The sequence below is a fragment of the Pleurodeles waltl genome, chromosome 7, assembly GCF_031143425.1.
Source record: "Pleurodeles waltl isolate 20211129_DDA chromosome 7, aPleWal1.hap1.20221129, whole genome shotgun sequence".
Classification (NCBI taxonomy): domain Eukaryota; kingdom Metazoa; phylum Chordata; class Amphibia; order Caudata; family Salamandridae; genus Pleurodeles; species Pleurodeles waltl.
In genome coordinates, this window is record NC_090446.1 from 571425995 (window position 1) to 571445352 (window position 19358).

The following is a 19358-nucleotide window of genomic DNA, read 5'->3' on the forward strand; positions in this document are numbered from 1 at the left end:
TCGGAGTTACTTGGGTTGCCCGTTAAAACCTGTAGATGTGCACCTGGAGAAGTTTCCCGCTCCTGGGCATGTACCTGAGCCATAGTCACGATTTTACCTGCTTGCGAGTTTTTGTGCGCTATTGGGCTACTTAAGTAACTGAAGTTGATTTGTTGCCCTTGGAGAAGGGGTTCACTAAGCTCTTCAGGAGCTTGGACCTTTGATGTTTCCTGACAGGGGAGGGCTACCCCTGATTGTTGTGTTGGGTTTGTTAACTGCCCGGGCCCCAGCTGCCCCGTGATGAGAGGTTGTGGAATCAGTGGGGTTGGAAGGCCCACGTCGGTGTCAGGGTTTGAGAAGAAAGCCACCGCTGGATCTTTCAAAAAGTCTGCCTTGTTAGTGAGTTCTGTTTGTTTGAAGTAGAGCTGAAAAGGAGTGAGGGGCAGCTGATCCTGTCTCCTACTTTGCGGACATGGCGCTGAGTGCTTCGGTGAGCACTTTCCCTTCCCTTGCGTCCTCCTTTGGGGTTTTAAAGGTTTGACTTTGCCCTCAGCTAGAATCCTGAGTCGCCCCGATCTCATGGTGGCTCTCTCTTGGCCTGGATTGGTGAAAGAGAAGCGCAATTTGCTTTTTCCTGATGTTTAGGATTGCAGGATTACAGTGGCTCACCACAGCAGGTGAGCGGGGCACCCGGGGGATTCACAAGCTGCACCCAACCTAGCGGGCCGCCTCCGTGTAACCCCGGTGCACTCTCTCTGCAGCAGTTTATAAAACTGCTGCGCTCACTGCGGCCTGTGGAGAATGGTGGGCCCTGGTAGACCCTGCGCACTACACCTTCTGCTTAGATAATAGTAGGTGAAGTAGTACACGCGACAACGTACAGCAGTGGGCTGGGAGTCCGAGGGCTGAATGTTCATAGGTTCGTAGGTTTCGCAAGTGAGGAGGTAGGTGGGGAGCGAGGTGCAGTTGGGAGGTGCGGTGGGTAAGCGGGGCACACAGGGCCCACAAGCTGCACCCAGACCTGGCTGGGCCGCTTCCGTGTGGCCCTGGTGCACTCACTCCGCTGCTGTGACTGACACAGGTGCGCTCACCCTGCCTCTCTCAGTAGCCTTCACGGCAACTGCAATGTCCGCAACGGCAGCGGATGCCCTCGTCTGCGTCTACAGCGCGCCCTTGTTAGCGCGTCGGCTCCGTCTCGCTCGCTCCGTCTCATTCAGTGCAAAACCCACTCGTGATTTTCTTGCAGATTCCTGCTGAGAGAGTTTGCCTGAAAATTTGGCACACCTGGAAGATTTGTAGCAATGATTGTCAGATTCCTGGCTAAGAGCCACTTCCATTTTGTCTGGGCTTCGTGCAAAAGCAGTCTAGACTTCGTCCCTCCCTGTTTGTTGAGATAGTACATGGTAGTTGTATTGTTTGTTTGTACAAGCAGGGAGTTGGTTCTGAAGGATGGATGAAATGCTTTTTGCGCCAGATGGACTGCTCGTAGCTCCAGGAGATTGATGTGGTATGTGGACTCTGACTGACCATGTGCCCTGGATTTGGAGGTTGTCCATGCCCCCCCAGCCTAGAAGTAAGGCATCCATTACTATTGTTTGTGGAGGAACCTCCTGGTAAAAGGGCATCCCTTTTAAGTAGGTTCTTGTGGAGCACCACCACTTCAGGGATATCTTTGCATGAAGAGATAGTGTAATCCTGTCCTCCCAATTGCTCGTCAGCTGGTTTCACTGGTCCTCAAGACATTCCTGCAATGGTTGCATGTGTAGACAAGCATTCGGTGTGAGGAAAATGCAGGTTGCCAACGAACCCAGGAGAGAGGATACTGTTGGGCGGCAACCTGTTATGAGAGAGTGACATTTAAGAATGATCGATTAACGTCCCTCCTCTGAAGGATACACTCTTGCCTGTAAGGTGTCGATGGTTGCTACTGGGTAGTGCAATGTCTGAACCGGGACAGAATTTGAATGGCTAAGGTTTACTTGTAGGCTTAATCGTTTGAGGAGACTGCAAGTCCAGTGATAATGAGGCAGAGCTTCTTGAGACGTGGACGCCTTGATCAGCCAATTGTCTCGGCATGGGTAGACAAATATTTTGTTTTTCCTGAGATGGACAGCCACCACTGCCATGCACTTCGAGAAAGTTCTGGGTGCTGACTTGAGACCAAATGGAAGGACTTTGTACTGGCAGTGATCTTGACCTACTACAAACCACAAGAACTTGCGGTGCTTTCTGGCAATTGAGATGTGAAAGTATGCGTCTTGAAGGTCGATGGAACAAAGCCAATCCCCTTAGTGTAGCTGGGGATAAATTTGGTGTAAAGAAAGCATCTTGAACTCTTTTTGCCAAACCCACTTGTTGGCTGCTTTGAGGTCGAGAATGGGTCTGAATTGTTTTTCTTTAATTTCTTTTTGACAAGAAAGTACCTGGAATAGATTCCAGTTCCTTGTTGGGGAGGAGGAACGGGCTCCACCGCCTTCTTTTGTAAGAGGATGATCACCTCCGGTTGTAATTGTGAGATTTGGAATCTGGATGGTTTTGGCAGAATGGACAGTGGAGGGCTGGTGAATCTGAAACAGTATCCATTGCGAACAATATTCAGAACCCAGAACTCTTGAGTGATGTTTTGCCACTGAGGTAATATTGGATGTTTAACCCCTGCCGGAGTGATTAACAGAAGAGGGGGAAATAAAGATTCAGGGTTTTGACCCGGATGGATGTTTGCCTCCTTGGGCAGGTTGCTGGGTAGGTCTTCCCCTAGACTGCTTTCTGTGGTATGACTGGTAGAGTCGTTAGTGCTGTTGTTGAGTACTGCTTTGTTGACATCCTTGATACCAGTGAGGGGTTTGAACCCTCTGGGAATAGGTGCGACGTTGGTAGGGGGGGAAACGATTTTCTTTGTTCCCTGGGTATCTCTAAGCCGACTGCCTCTAGAGTGTCCCTCGCCACCTCCATCCTAGCCATTTCATCATCTGTATGGCTTCCAGACAGTGTGGTACCAGAGAAAGGAAGATTTATTATTCTCTGGTTTTAGACTATTAAGACGGAGCCAAGAATGTCTCCGGAGAGCAACTCTGTGGCAGTACTTGTGTGCTGCTATTATGGATGCGTCTGCTGCAGCACAGATAACCTGGTTGGATTCCATAAGGCCTTCATTTAGGATTTCAATAAAATCCTCTCTTTTATTCCTGGAAAGATGCTCGGCAAACTGTTGCATGGATTCCGACAGTGACCTATCTAGCTGCCTAGAAGGGCAGTGGCTGGAACTGAAAACTTTTCGACCTACGGAATCCAACCTGCGACTCTCCTTATCTGGTGGTACTGTAGAGGTGGGAGTAGTGGCATGTTGTTTCTTCACGGCTACTATGGTCACCAAATCTGGTTTAGGATCTGTCCCAAGGAAAGCAGAATCTTGCTCCGGAGGGCGATACTTCTTTCGAAGTCTGCAAGGTGCCGGTTTATCTGTGGCTGGAGTTAGGAAAAGATCCATGGCTGGTTCAAGGAAGCCTGGCACCAGTGGAAGTAACGGTTGAGATGCTGTTCTGTGTTGAAGCATCTAAAAAATAACAGAGGTTGAAGTGGACAGAGTTGACATGGATATATTTAGTTTTGCAGCTCCCCTCTTGAGATGTTGTAATGTTGCCCACTGGTGAAGCTTGCACTGGTGGCGAGTCAGATAGCTTCGGTGTATATCTCCCTGTTGAAATGTAGGATGTGTTAGGGGTCCTATGGTTAGAACGGGAATGCGAAGGGCGAGAGCGATGACCATGGCGGTTAGACTATTAGAATCTTGACCTATGTCAGTGCCTACTTGAGTTAAGGTGAGACCTGGATCTTGATCTGGGAGTGACCTGTAGTTGTGGAAGTGGTGAGAGGTAGAATCTGAGTTAGCCGAGGAGGTTTTGACGGGGTGGGGGAGATGGAGGAGGAGATAAGGCAGTTCAGAGAACAAGACTTAACCCTTGAAGAAGGGAAGTATGTCCTGGAAAATTCTGAATCAGGAGAGAAATAACTGTGTCTCCTCTTTTTCCTCGCCTCCTGCTACAGATTATGACAGACTTCTTAATGTTGATCTTGTGTGCCTTGACATTAATCTCCTTTGATGCCTCGATGTCGATCCACTCATAGATGGTGATCGACCGCAGCGTGTTGATGTTGCCGTTGACAGCAATCTATGACGCTATGTCAATGTCGATGGGGACCTTGACGGTGAGTTATGTCAGCGTCATGGTGTAGTTGGATTTTTCGACATTGAATGAGGCCTGTGTGTTGACTGGTCATGTGCTGACTATGTTCTTCGCTGCTTCCTCAACGTCGAACCTGTGGATGACGGCGAACAGGTAGGCGCTGTTCCTCTTATCGACGTTGAGGCTGTTGACATCGACCGGGACGATGTCTTTTCTGCACTGTCATCTTCTTTCTGTAAGTAAAAGAGACAGCTGGAAGGGCCCTGGTAGAGGACTGGCCCTCTCTTCGCCCTGAGGTGCCACCTTCCGATGAAGCTTGCTGCCATTGACGGTCCTCTGTGCCATGTAGCCAGATCTTCTCCCTGTCTCTCAGGGTTCGCCTGGAAAAAGAATTGCAGTGTTGACAAGACTCAAGAACATGACTTGAGGGAAGGCAAAGTATACATACTTCGTTGGGGGTCTGTTTTGGCCTCCTTTCTCCCACAAGCAGGCCACTTGTTGCTAAAGGATGGCATTTTGTTTGACTAAAAACTTCCACTCTTCAGTAAGAAAAATTAAGATACTGCTAGAGAGAAATGAAAACTGTCAAGTAAAACAGTTGACAACAAAATCTGTGAGGATTTTGTGGAGAAAAAAACCTTTGAAAAGGTCGAGCTCAGTGCTCCAGAATCCAATCAGCAGTCAGTGGGGAAAAAAGAACTGAAGCAATTGTCACCTGCTCAGCATCATGGGATTCTGGTGGTCTCTGGGTTCCTACGGGCACAGCCCCTATTTTCACTTATATAATAGCAGCCTATGGGGCTACACTGTCCTGGCTTGCTTCATCTCTCTGTTACCCCAAAAAAGAGTTTGTGAAAGACATTTATGGTGTTTCTGTACTAAAACACCATCACATTTTATACATATGTAATCCCGTGGCCCTTTTTTGAATTAAAGATGAAGAATTGGGCCATTGTAGCCTTCTCCTATAGGTTGCATTATGACTTTCTTCCTTAAGTGACTCTGCAGGCCTTGTTGAAGAAAGGGGAATATCTTCACTTAAGAGGATATATTGTGAAGAAGCGCTCCAGGAACCCCGCTCGTGTGCTGGACTATTCAGTGTCCCAGTTCGTGAACGGGACTATTCAATGGTTATGACTATAATGGAAATTCCCCTACAAGAGAACTGGAGTTACAGGTAAGAAACTGTTCCTTCCCACGCATCCACCTATGTATTCTAAGGATTCCTAAATTTACCTACATTGGTAGACCTGGGAATGCATTAGAATTGTACGCCTTCCCAGGGAAAATGCAACTAGGAGAAATATATTTATTTCTCCTTGTTGTTTCCTCTTTCTGAGTGTGCTGCATCCTGCATACTCAGGAAGAGTATTTTTCGTAGGACGATGCCCTGTCCTGCAAAAACACAGGCACCCTTGCACCACAGCGCAAGGTTTACTGGGTTGGTGCTAGGCTGCATATTGTGCGCTAGCTCAGGCGGAGGACAGCACTGCGCCATATTTTAATAGATATGGCTTATTCCTGCCCTCTCTCTTTTACGCAGAGCAGCAAGTTGTTTTGCTGCGTTGTGTGAGAAAATGTTGAATCTGGGTCTACATAACTATTCAAAGCAGCTGTCAAAACGCATTGAAAAAGCATGACTACTGTAATTGGGATGGGGTCAGTGAACGCTGAGGTAGAATAAAAGGCACTGCTAAAAAGAACAAAATATTCTGTAACTATACTGTTGATCTTTCACCATCAAGAACCTACATATAAAATAACACATCTTAAATGTAAAATAAATGAAAGTTAAACTATTCAGTGGGAAATGCATTATTTTATGTTATGAAATCTCAATTGGTTAATGTGATCTCTACAGATGCATATGTGTTCAACCAGAGACCCATAGAATTAAATCCTGTTTGGTGCAGCAGGGAAAAGTGATGTGTATTTTTAGAGCATTCTCAATGTGTAAGTTATCATATCTGATAGAGACTTCTAGTTGCAGATTCCTTACCTTTGAATTTCCCCAGATGTCAGACTGGATCCAGAGAATTTTTCTTCGAGCAGTACCTCTGCGCGCCGTCAGGTAACGTCTGTTGACTCTACGGGCATCGTTGGCGTTGTGCTCGCCGTGATGACGTCGCGATCGGATATAGGTGCGACCCCGGCACGCTGACGTCAGCTCTTTTTTTCCGCGCCAGCCTACGCGCAGATCCGGAGAAGAGCTACCTCAGTCATTTTTTTACCACATCGACATTTTTGTCATATTTTTGACGAATTTGTGGGTTCGTCGAGGGATGTCCCGCAAGATCGGATTCAAGCCCTGCGACTCCTGTCACTGAACTATGTGGGTGACAGATCCGCACCTTGTGTGCTTATGGTGTTTGGAGCATGATCACGACCCGAACTCGTGCTCCGAGTGTCAGGCCATGAATCTGAAGGCTTTGATGGAGCGGTCCCTAAAGCTCAAGGTGGCCCAGCACTCGACTCCGTGGCACTCACGGTCCCAGAGGAAGGTCTCGAGATCGGCCGTGGAGTCACCACCACTCTTCGTCCTCCAAGTCATCGGGACATTCGGGTCACAAAAAGAAGAAGTCGAAGAAAGACAAGCATTCTTCGACTTCACCCCGTCGATCAGATGATACGATGCGGGAAGAGCATCAACGCTCTAGGCTTCCGTCAATGGAGCCTTCTGGGTCGGCTCCCCGATTCCCCGACTTCCCGGGAGCCAGAGCCACCCCCGCCCAACTCAAAAAGTTTTACGAGGCCATGCACCTCATTTTTGGGCGGTCCGACCCATTTTCGGAGCCTTCGGGCACAGGTGAGTCTGTTGGGGTCCCGTCGGTTTCAAAGCCGTCAGCTTCAGCCTCGGCTCTGGAGGGCCCCTCCGGATCCAATCGTGGATCTGTCCAGACACCGGTCGTGCCACGCAACCTTCCCCGGCGTCGGGTCAGACGTTGATGCTCCCGACGTCAGTTGGGCCCACAATCGACGTCGATCCCATACTCATACCTGACGACCCGGAGCCAGAACTACGTCGATTGATGCTGATTCTGTTCTCTATGGGTTCTCCTGGGCTCAGGGTTGATCCAGACCCTTATTCTTGTGGGTATGGATACGGGGAGAGTATTGAGGGGGTCGCTGGCCCCTTTAGAATACCAGTTTGCCCCACAAATGGACTGGGTGCAGGATTTGAGTGATGCCAGTGGACCAGACACCTCCCCTGACACTGGTATGCTCTCTCCTCCTAGAGTGGCTACGGAGAAGGGTGCTTCTTACTCTATGGTGGTGAGAAGGGCGGCTGAGGTCTTGGACCTCGAGCTTCCTTCTGTGGAGGTTAGGCCTAACATCCTAACCGACATGCCTCAACCAGGGTCTTTCTCTTCCGAGCCCCTTTTACCCTTCAATGAAGCACTGACAGACGTCCTTTTGGGTACTTGGTCCAGACCCAGCACAGGGGCTCCTGTAAATAGGACGATTGCCCGACTCCATCAGCCTGCGCCGTCAGACCCAAAATTCCTGACCCACACCCCACACCTGAGAGCCTTGTCATCCAGGCTTCTTCATCTGGCGCATTCCCTGCCACACCCCTGGATAGGGAATCAAAAAGACTGCATAATTTGGGGAAGAAGTTGTTTTCTTCCAACAGTCTAGCGCTGCGGTCCGTGAACACCACATGCCTTTTGGGCCACTATTCCCATACTCTCTGGGACACGGTCACGCAAATGCTGCCTGCAGTTCCAGAGGAGGCCCGGACTGTCCTGGCCCAAGCCGTAACAGATGGGAGGGATGCAGCTAAGTTTATGATTCATTGTGGACTGGATACGACCGACTCTCTGGGCAGATCGGTTGCATCGACGGTGGCATTGAGACGCCATGCCTGGCTGAGAACATCTGACTTTTCGGGGGATGTCCAGCAATCCTTGATGGACATGCCCTTTGATGGCACACATCTCTTTGGAGACAAGGCAGACTTGGCGCTCCAGCACTTCAAGGATTCCCGAGCCACGGCCCGGTCCCTTGGCCTCGCGCCTGCACCTAGACCCCAGCAGTCCACCTTTCGTGGCTACAGAAGGGACACCCAACCACGTCCTTTTCCACCTGGCCAAAGACCCGCGCTTGCTGTACAGCCCCTGCGCGGACGTGGGATCCCACGCTCCTGGGGATCAGGGAGCCAGCGGGTCATCCAGTCCACCCCCAGTCCCACCTCAGCCTCCAAGCCTTCCTAGTCCGCAGGTACATCAGGAGCCACTAGGTGGCAGGATACGCCATCACCTGCCCCAGTGGCAAGCCATTACCTCGGATAGGTGGGTACTCCAAATTGTCCAGAGGGGCTACTCCCTCCCCTTTGAGACATCTCCTCCAGCCATGCCACCTTCATACAGTCAGATATCCAAGTGAGGTGTCCGTTTCTGCTCTTTGCTTACCACCTGGCAGACAACATTCTTTGCATTCCCTTTTTGGCTCAGACTATGATAACAGTTGTGATTTGGGTGACAAGTTTTCTCAATCCTATCAGGATGATAACTGGTATGATGACTTGCAGGGGGCCTGTGGACTAGACACCTCCCCAGAAACAGTTATTTTTTTCGCCTCCTGGGTCTGCCATGGAATAATCTGTATTCCTTTCGCCCCCACTGCACCTTCCACCATCCACGCAATAACTGACGGAGGACCACCTCTCCATTTTGAGGCAGAAGTGCTAGCCCATTTTGCCAAATGAGCTGTGGGGAGAGTGCTTGCCAAATGAGCTGTGGGGAGAGTGCCAGCGCCAGAAGTAGGACTTGGTTGTTATTCCTGCTACTTTATGTCGCCCAAGAAGGATGGAGTCCTTCGGCCTATTCCCGGTCTGTGTCTTCTGGAAGGAGAAATTCAGGATGCTCACCATGGCCTACCTTTTGTCTCCCCTCGACTCTGGAGATTTGGTGTTGGCTTATTTCCACAGTCCTGCTGCCCCATCGGCGCTACCTGTGTTTCGTGGTGGGAGGGGAGCATTTCCAGTTAACTTTGCTCCCCTTTGGTCTCACCTGCGCCCCCTTGGGTGTTCATGGAAGTGACGGCTGCAGGGGTAGCACATCTTAGGAGCTCAAGGGTGGTGCCAGTCTTCTCCTACCGTAACGACTGGCTGTTGGAGGCAGGCTCGCCCCAGGCAATCTTCTTGCACCTCCAGAGGATGGTGAACATCCTGTCATCTTTGGGGTTCACTATCAACATGCCAAATTTACACCTGACTCATCTGTGCCATTCTGGGCACTTTTTTGTTTTGTGCCTTTCCCCCAGGAACGAGAGTCCATGATATTCAGGCTATGATCCTGCTCTTTCAGACTCAGTCCTGGATTTTAGTTAGGTCAACTCTGAGCCTGCTGGGACTTTTGGCCTCCTGCATCATGCTGGTTGAGCACTCCAGGTAGCACATGCGGGCTATGCAGTGGGATCTGAAGCCCTAGTGGGCACAACATCAAAGAGACCTCTGACCATGTTCAGATTTCAATAGAGACTGCAAAATACCTGCAGTGGTGGTTAACGGACCGCGATTGTATCAGTAGCAGGCCCCTCTCCTCCACCCAGAGCTGACAGTGGTGAGTGATGCATCTCTTCTGGGTTTGGGTGACAATCTGGGAGAGGTGAAGATCAGAGGCCTTTTCTCTTTTGCTGCTCCGCTTCAGCCTTCTAGAGGGGAGTGCCATCTAGTTGGTGCTGAAAGCCTTCCTTCCGTCCATCAAAAGGAGATTGATTGAGGTGCTCATGGACAACACCACCACCATGTGGTAAAGCAACAAACAGGGACCTTGTGCTTCTGGAAAAGGCTTGACCACCAAGACCTGGAGGTGACGCAGTGTCTCTAACGCTCATACGTAGAACCTTGGGTTGATCTTTTTGCCACTGCCAGGAACACTCAATGTCACCACTTGTGTGTTGGAGTTTCTAAGGTGTCTCTCGCTCAGAGACATGTTCCACCTCGAGTGGGACTCAGGACTCCTGTATGACTTTCTGCCAATCCCACTCCTGCCCTGAGTTCAGATCAGGACTGACAGGGTCCAAGACATCCTAGTGGCTCCGATTGGGCACAGAGAGTATGGTATCCAGAACTCCTGGCCTTGAGTATATGTCCTTCGATCAAGTTGCCTGTTAGAAATGGGGTTCCTGGTTGGCTAGGGTAGGCACCTAAGCCAGGCAGAAACCACCACTCTAGTCAGGGTAAGGGAGCTACACACCTAAGATACCCCCTCCTTACCCCCTTGGTAGCTTTGGCCAGAGCAGTCAGGTTTATCCTACAGGCAATGTGCAAAGAGTTTGCACAACACACACAACCTACTGATGCAATAAATACACTACAAAAGAGACTTCACACCAGGTTATATAAAACTAAACTGTATTGCATATCAAACATAGACCAAAATTACATAAATCAGTAATACTTTTGCCAAACAGGCAACTTTCAAATCATCATAGTGCAACTAAAAAGAAATATTCCCGAACTGAACATATCATGTAAAACATCGACACTGAACAAACTGCACCGTGTCACATCATAATGAATGCAAAAAAAAGAAGGATTTCTGTGTTGCATAAGTCAAACACATTCTCCCTATGCAGGCGGTGCAGGTCCTGAAATATGCTTGTTGCTATAACCAGGTAAAAACAACATTATAAATCAGGGCATAAATCACAGCATAGGTACTGAGGGCATAAGAAATCATTGGGACTGCAGAATTACCTGTAATAGCCCCAAAGCACATTCTATATGAAGGTCACAGTGTGTCTGCGCTTCTTCTAAAAGATGGGCAGTAAATAAAACACACCCCGTCCAGCACAGGAGCTCCTGTGCTCCTGTCGCTGTAGACATGGGATCACCAGGTAGCACTAGAAAATTGGGGACCTCCATCGAGGGTCACCACCCCGTCCTGCTGTCCGTGTCATAAAGGCCCCCCAAGGATGCATGCAGCCACAGCACACAGGACAGTATGTTGCCTTGTGGGAGGCCTGGGTCAGTCCCTGCGCTAAACTTTGCACAGCAGCTGCAGCAGTGCAGCTGCTACTCTCAGTGCCTTGCTGTTGGGCACCCCAAGGTCTCTTCTGACCCAGGCACAACATCCTCCGGGGCATAGAGGGCTCCAGTAACAGTTGGCAATGTCTTCCTGGTGCTACCAAGCCCCACCTACCAACCACCATTCAGCGGATCCCCTCCTCTGTGCACTTCGGCACCCACGTCAAAGAAGTCGCTGGGGAAAAGGGTGGGGAGGGGTGCTGCAGCACTCCTCCTTCCTCTGCTGTGGTAACACCCTCACAGGGCCATTGTCAGTCAACCGCCCTTCCCCCACTATATAGGGTTGTCACTGCACCTCTTCTTCTCTTGCTGGCCCCTTCTCACAGGGAACAGTGTGCTGCTTACTGCCCTGAGTCTCTCCTGAGAAATAACGCCTCGGGAGGAGAATGAGCGCACACTCTGCGGGCTCCTATGAGGCAGGGAAATTAACGCTCAGCAAGTACTCCCATGAAAAAGTACAGCACTTGCCAGGCACTAGGAAAAAAGGGCCAGAGGCAGCAGAGTAATCCAATGCTGACCCCTTGGAGATACCTGGGGCCCACAGAATCACGATACGAACTGTAGGCCAACACATAAGGCAGCAGAGCAGGATGGCAGTCCCTTCTGCAGCCCAGCAGATCAGTGCCACAAATCCAGCAGCTCAGATGGCGGTTCTTTCTTGGTAGTGGCATTTCCACAATGGTAATAAAAAAATCCACCTACACCAATAAGCAGGATTTCCCACCACCATTCTAAACATGCCCATGCTACTCCTCATAGATCAGAAATTACTACTTAGACATATATAAGGAAATTCCCAATGCAAACATATGAAAGAAGCAGCACTCACAGATGTGAGAAACCAAATAGGCTGTTTGTCACTACTAGGACATGCCGCCCAATAAAGGCACATGTCCTACCTTTTACCTACATAGCAGCCCCCCTCCCCCCCCCCCAAGACGGCTACCTAGGACCTACCCTAGGGATGACCTATATGTAGTAAAAGGGGAGTTCCAGGCCTTGCAAGTAACTTTAGATGCCAAGCCAATATGTCAGTAAACTACGCACGCAGGCCCTGCAGTGGCAGGCCTGAGACAGGTTTGAAAGGCTACTTCTGTGGGTGGTGCAAGCAGCGCTGCAGGTCCACTAGTAGCATTTATTTGATAGGGCCTGGGTATAAGGGATACCACTGTTCAAGGGACTTACAGGTAAATTAAATGTACCAATCAGGTGTAAGCCAATCATACCAAGTTTAGAGGGGAGAGCACATGTACTTTAGCACTGATCAGCAGTGATAAAGTGCCCAGAGTCCTAAAGCCAACAAAAAGGGGGTCAGAAAAACAGGAGGAGAAAGGCAAAACGTTTTAGGGATGACCCTGCAAAAAGGGCCAGGTCCAACACTGCTCCTCCAGTAGGACCTGCTGTTGTATCTTTCAGCCCTCTCCTCCTTGCTGCGGTTGCCTGATAAGCCCTCATTGTTTAAATCACCAGATGTGATGCAGTTTTTGAAAGGGCTGCAACACATTCCCCCTTCTCCTTTCGTCATGCCTCAATGGGAATTTAACCTGGTCCTGACTTATCTGATATGCACTCCTTTCAAGCTGCTTCACAGCTGTCCCCCACGGCTTCTTACTATTAAAACAGTGTTTCTTAGTGCCATCACTTCTGCACTGCGGGTGAGTGAGCTTCAGGTTCTCTGTGTCAATCCCACGTACACTTCCTTCTTCCCAGACAAACTGGTTTTGCAGACACAGGCATCCTTTCGAAAGTTGTGATGTTCCACGTTGGCCAAACCATCATGCCAGCGTTCTATGCTTTGCCTCCCCCCTTTAAGTAGGAGGAGAGCTGTCATTGCTTAGACCCCGAGAGAGCCCTGAGCTTTTTACATAGATTGCACGAAAAACCACTGGATGAGGGATCAGCTCTTTCCTGGGTTCTTTCGAGCGAAAAAAGGCAAAGCAGTGCTGAACAGAACCACCCTCCTGGTAGGTCATGTTCTGCATAAAAATCAGCTATGTGTTGGCTAGAAAGAAGGCCTCGTAAGGACTGCGTACTCACTCTCCGAGAGTCAAAGTTGCTACCACTTCTTTAGCATGTGGGATCTCTTTCCTAGACATCTGCCAGGCAGCTACGTGGGCATCCCTCCACGAAGCATCATTGTCTGAACTGTCAGGTTTGCGGAGAGGAGTATTGTGCCCATTTGGTCCTGCCAGAATTTTTGGTTTGAGTCCATTCACAGACCCATTACTAAATAGGTTCTTCCTTGGTATCTATTCAAAAGGTGAGGAATATGCAGCTAGAAGTCTCTATCAGAAGAACAAGTTATTTACATTTGGTAACCCTCTTTCTGATAGAGAGATTATCTTGCCGCAGATTCCTCACCTCCCCTCCACTTCTTCCCCTTTCTGTGTTTCGACTCTATCCATTGACATGATCCCAACTCTAGGAATCTGCACACTCTCTACTGATTGTCTGCACCTCCAGACGCAGAGCCCCAAATGCAGTCCTCAAAAGCAACTGAAGTCAGCACACTGGAGTGGTGTCTGGATAGACCCTGCACATCGTTTCAGGAGCGGAATGATACCAGTGCGGAGCTGCAGGGCACTACCTTCCGGCATGCAGAGGTACTACTGAAAAGTTTCCAAATTCAATCTAATGCCTGGGGGATATTCAAAAGGTGTGAAAAGTGTGGCTATATAGTCTCTTCCAGTTAGCATCTGGGTAGAAGCACGGGTTTCATACATTTCCACTTCCACAAACTGCAGTTAGGGACTAACCACAAAAAAAAACCAGAAAAACGGACTATCATTGTGGTATTTATTTATTTTTTACAGCTCTTGTTCCTGAAAGCTGGGAAAGTTGTGATCTTAGCACAGCAAGGCTTCTGTTGATGCCATTTTTAGATAACAAAACAGACTTTTTCTTACACAAGTTAAACAAAATGTTTCTATATTTTGGCAATTTTCTCATTTCCCTCCAGTACTTTAGGGGCAAAGAATGCAAATTTGACCTGGATACCTTTTGTAACCACAAAGTGCCCCAAACATCAATACAAAGGCTTGGCACAGCCTCTTCATAGATGATAATAGATGGTAACTTCTTCCATGCAAGCCGATCACACACAGCTCAGTAACAACTATTAGTGCAAGGCATGAAGAAATATGGAGGCTACTAGCTTTAGAGAGACTTTTATGTGTCCATCTGCATTTACATATACCAAATTGTCAACATTTAAATGGACTTAGTTTATGTGGAAAAAAGTGTTTAGGGATCCCGATATGCAAACAGGAATTTTCTAATGTCGCTTAAAAATCCAGTGAAACACCTATGATATATCACTAGGATTACACGTATGAAACTTTTCCTTGTGTAATCATAATTAACATTGTGGGTGAAAAATATGTTTATATTTATTTACACAAGGCTTTATGGAGCCCTGGCTTGTCATCTTGCTCACTTTGGAGCACAAGGGGGAAAGCAAATAGCCAGTGAAAATAAAAGTAACTGTGTTAAAGGGGGTGGAGTTCTGCCCAATTGCAAGGAAAAGGCCTAAATTCAGCAGTCTTTATTCGATGTAGATGCCTCTATTTCAATGCCATAGGGCAAAGTTCAGTTTTCTGGATAGTTTAATTCAAAATCTGTGGAACAATAATGGTTCCCTTCATACTAAGCAGTCTTGGTTGGTGCACACTGGCAACTAGGCATTTTTCAAAGGTAATGACTCACATACCACGATTGTGGCAATATCACAGGTATGTAACTTGTCAGTAACTGAAATGTTTTCTGTAAGATAACAGGTATGAAATCGTGTCCCCGCAGCCAAAGACGAAATATGGTCCGAACCGATTATCCCAACTGAATTTAGACTTATCAGTATATTTGTTAGTCCACCAGCACTCTCTGCAAACGAAATTAAATAAGTAGTGTTTTCTTCTCATGAAGTAATATATGTGTTTTTCTTGCTTCCAGGAGCCCTGCCTATCATTTACGTTACGCTGCTTTGTTACCCGTCCACGCGGAGTGCGGCCTTGCTGACGTACACAGGTCTCTCCAGCTACGCCATCTACTGTGCAATCACCGCCAGCAGCAATGTCACCCGCCTGCGCTCATTCGCATGGCAGGCCTTTTTCCGTTTCCTGTTCTTCTACCTACGCTGGGTGGGCCTGGGCACGGGGCATCCGTCTTCACTGCGTAACTACCTGGTTATGGATTCCCTGGCTTTACTTGGGGGCATGATCAACATCTCCCGCATTCCTGAGCGTTGGAAGCCTGGCAAGTTTGACTACTGGTTTAACAGCCACCAGATCATGCACGTGCTGGTGGTGTTGAGCATCACATATTTGCACTGGGGAGTGGTGTCTGACCTGCTGTGGGTCACCACCCACGTCTGCCCAGGGGACTGACCCTGCTTCGCACAGCGATAAAGAAAGGACATTTCGGTCAACACGTTTGAGGGCATTGCGAGCCCCTGTAGGATCAAGCAGCCCCAAACATGGGGGAAGAGAAGTAATTCAAGTAATGTATTTACAGCGTTTTAGGTGTCTGCAAAGATTAGCCACGCAATACAAGTTCTAACTTTTTACTTGAGGGTTGGGAGTTGATTCTAACCCGATATAAGAGTATGAAACTGAGAAGTAATCTATGACCTCAGGGACTTTTGTGACTGGTGTGAGGGCTATGGGCAGCAAGGCCGAGATCCCAGAAGTCTCAATTCCTTCCTCCCAGCCAGACCTGTGCTCAGGCATGTTCTTTAGGGTGTTGGAAATGGGCGGAGAGTCACTAAAGTCCCTCTCTGTCACCTTTGGTGACATTCGCCCTCCCAGGTGTTCAGTTCTAACTGGTACCAAGGGCCATACCCATGTTTCTTTTCTGGGGTGACGAAGAAAAGAATAACTGGTGCTCACAAATCACTTTTGGGGTTTCCTTTTCTATGGGAGGCACGGTCCAGGTCAGATCCCTGGGATAGGTGGATAAATAGACACATTTTTAGTATCTAAAATAGTGTTTACACGTTGGCATTATAGTGCGAGTGAGATGCGTGTGTCTGGAACAGGCCACGAGGCTTGTGTCATAAATGTTCAATTGTTTGAAGTTGCTTGCTGAAGCAGCAGTACACCTTCAGAATAATTCTTCTGGATGTCTTTTATTATGTCATGCCACTTCAGATGCTTTATACCAGCAGAATATGTTATATGATAGATGGCCAGGCACCTCCTGGGTGGAACTGCACATGCTTCTTCCAGATTGATTGTACATAGATATGGCCTTCTTTTGCCCCAAGTGTACCAAGAAAATGCAGAGGGCAAGAAGGCCGGTTGCAAAGGGAGATATTTGCCCCCCACTCCATCCTTAAAGCTGCTTCAGATTCCCTCTGGAATTGCCAAAAAGTGTTGGGACCCGTCAGTGGTGCCAACCCCAGTGTGTTCCATGTAAGGTCGCTGTGATAAGACACAGGTTCCGTATTGTGCTGGCTGCAGTGCACCGTTGTCAGCTGCTTCTCAGATACCCCTCTGCAACCAAACAGTTCCAAACATATGACATAACAGAAACATGGAAACGTTTCAACCAGTGAGATAGCGGAACAAAATAGGGAAAGGCAGAATGCTGGTGACATGGGTGGGGAAGCAGTGGATAGTTACCATGGAAGTAGAAACAAATATATTCACTATTCTAGAAAAAAAACAGCAGTGTGGAACAGCGGTGACTCCACATCAGCTAAATGATTGATTCAATGTTGCTTTCCTTTTTTTGTGCCATTTTTCCTTTTAATCCCCCTGAAGATTAATTTTACAGGTTTCATGATGGCTCCAATGCAAACAAAAACATCCTGCACAGAGTAGGAAACAGTTGAGTGTGTATACAACCTGGTTTTCCATCATTAGATTGTCGAGGTTCACCTGGCATTGTGAAATGTCTAGCTTGCCAGTGTAGAATAATGAAGGGCACCAAGCGGACCTCTATTATGTTGTAGTGAATTATGTGGTGTGCTAGAGTGTATCCCCCCAACCCCACCCCACCAACCCATCTACCTCCTTGTCGCCTTTATCTTGACAGAGGGTACTCAGGGCACTAGGATGAGATTGATTTGACATATCATAGTGCTGCACCTACCTCTTTCTTTGATGTTTTAGTTTGCAGGATTGGCTTGGTCCACACTTTCAAGGACGGGCCCAAAATAAGCAGCTATGAATGTTTGCAAGTATTAGCTGAATATCAGCGACAAATGCATGGAGAAGCCCCATCACTGCGTCTGCCACATGGAGAATGTACATTTGCGATCCCACTTTTATGTCAGCCTACTGAACGTCCAACTCATTCTAGGCAAGGTGCACTGTATTTCCCAGCCCCCCAAACATATTCCAGTTTTCAGACATATTTTGCTCTTTCTAGCCATCCTGCCTTCTGTGACCGGCACAGACTATCGAGGAGTCCAGAAATGCCGACCCTGATCCAACAAAGCACAGACAGCAGGAGTGATGCAGCTTGGTGGCTTGTGAACATCATCATTGTCGAAGTGTGTGCCATGGGCCAGTCTCCAGTTACGTGAAGAGCGTGCATTGACTCTTGCTCTGAATTTTCCCTGGCTACTGCTGGGCCTTTGGTCCCAATCAGTGTTTAAAATGGAAATCTAGAAGTGCAGGTATTCCTTGTCCCAAAGCACCTGTTTCCTGCAGAGAAGTTCCGATATTCTCCCATTAAAAGCACTAAAGTCGTGCTTAGAAGTGCCAGTACTAGCCCTTCCAGATTATAAAAGTGTAGGAACCGAGTTCCTGATATTACCTGTTCATTTAAAACACTGGTCCCAATGGTCTTTGGTTTTCCACTTCACCCACATAATAGGGGCGGTGGGTTGTATAACGCTTTCTGTAGCTTCTATTGAGGTATACTTTCAGTGTGGCAATTAATGGAAGAAGATTGTTATGGTGTTGGAATCCCTAGTGATCCACTTTCCTGTGTTTATTATCTAACCCAGTCACCTCTCTCATTGGCTCGCCACAGTCCACTTGGTGCACTTGTGCTCCAGGCATGACTTGGTCATTCAGAGGCATGTGCTCTCCCTTACTTTTATGGTATAATTGTTCTTTTTAAGTTCATCGCTATTCTTTTCAGTTTCTCCTTGATGCTTCAAGTGGATCTCAACTCCTTCGTGAAGATCCTTCTACTTCAAACAACGTTTTTCTTCCAGGATCATCTTCTCTTATCTTTAGGGTATCCTAATTGCTTGCATGCGTTTTTAAATGTGTTCTCTTTTGTCGTGGAAACGTTTAGCAAGCACCTCCATGGTTGATTTGCTGGGGAGTCCCATTTGTGCTATTAATCATATGGTCACATTTTTTTGTGGAGTACAGCCACCTGAGGTTTAATTAATAACCTAAACTGGGCATTTGTGTTGCCTTTATTTGAAGATGGCCTGCAGGTTACCCTGCTCTTTGAACATACTTATGCACTTAGTTGCATTTTCGTCTCTTTAAAAAAAAAAAAATCTGTCGATACCATTAAATCTTTCTTTTAGCAGCAATAAACTCCCCCTGTCGGTCCACGCTGCCGGCTGCACTATGCATCGGACAATATCATCAAAAGAAAGTTGGCCAACGACAAATGTTTCATCAACAAGTAGGCTAGAATATGAGAATTCCGTTAATACTGAAGTAAATGGCTGCAGCTCAGCCTGCTAAGCATTAGACAGTGAGCGCCCCCAGCTATCCTTGTGCTACAAAATTAGGTTCAGCAGTGGGCCTCTTTTGAGGTCAAACTTCTTGAGATTTGATTTCCGAAATAAGCTATAGAGTGATGGCAAACATAGCTTGATGTGTTTGCAAACAATGCAAACTTGTAAAGGGACAGCTTGTTTCTGTCAAAAGCTGTACCGGGAAATCAGTTACCAGAAGTTCTGAGTCTTACTTTTTCTGACAATGAAAACAGTCCTAAGAAGACAGTATTCTCCTTGTGGACCTCATCTAATCTGGACCTTAGAGCTAATGCCAAACTATCAGTGATTACCAGGTGTTGGTGCTGCACTGGTGTCCGCCTTCTTTCTGCTCAGCAGCCAATGCACGCCCTTTAGTGTGTTCCCTCCGGAAACATTCTTTGACAGACCTCTGATGTCACTGCTGTTCCTGTGTTCTTGTTCTCCCTCCTTGACCGCCATACATGCTATGATATTGTGACTGGCCTCTGAGTAT

At 47.9% G+C, this 19358-nt stretch overlaps 1 protein-coding gene across 1 annotated transcript in view; it reads left to right on the forward strand.

Moving 5' to 3' along the window:
- The window catches only part of PAQR4 (progestin and adipoQ receptor family member 4), a 198483-nt gene extending 181931 nt beyond the window's left edge, over positions 1-16552 (forward strand). The window contains exon 3 of the mRNA XM_069244352.1: positions 15145-16552. Within this exon, the coding sequence (XP_069100453.1) occupies positions 15145-15578 (434 nt within the window). The 3' untranslated portion in view covers positions 15579-16552. The remainder of the gene's footprint in view (positions 1-15144) is intronic.
- The last annotated feature ends 2806 nt before the right edge of the window (positions 16553-19358 follow it).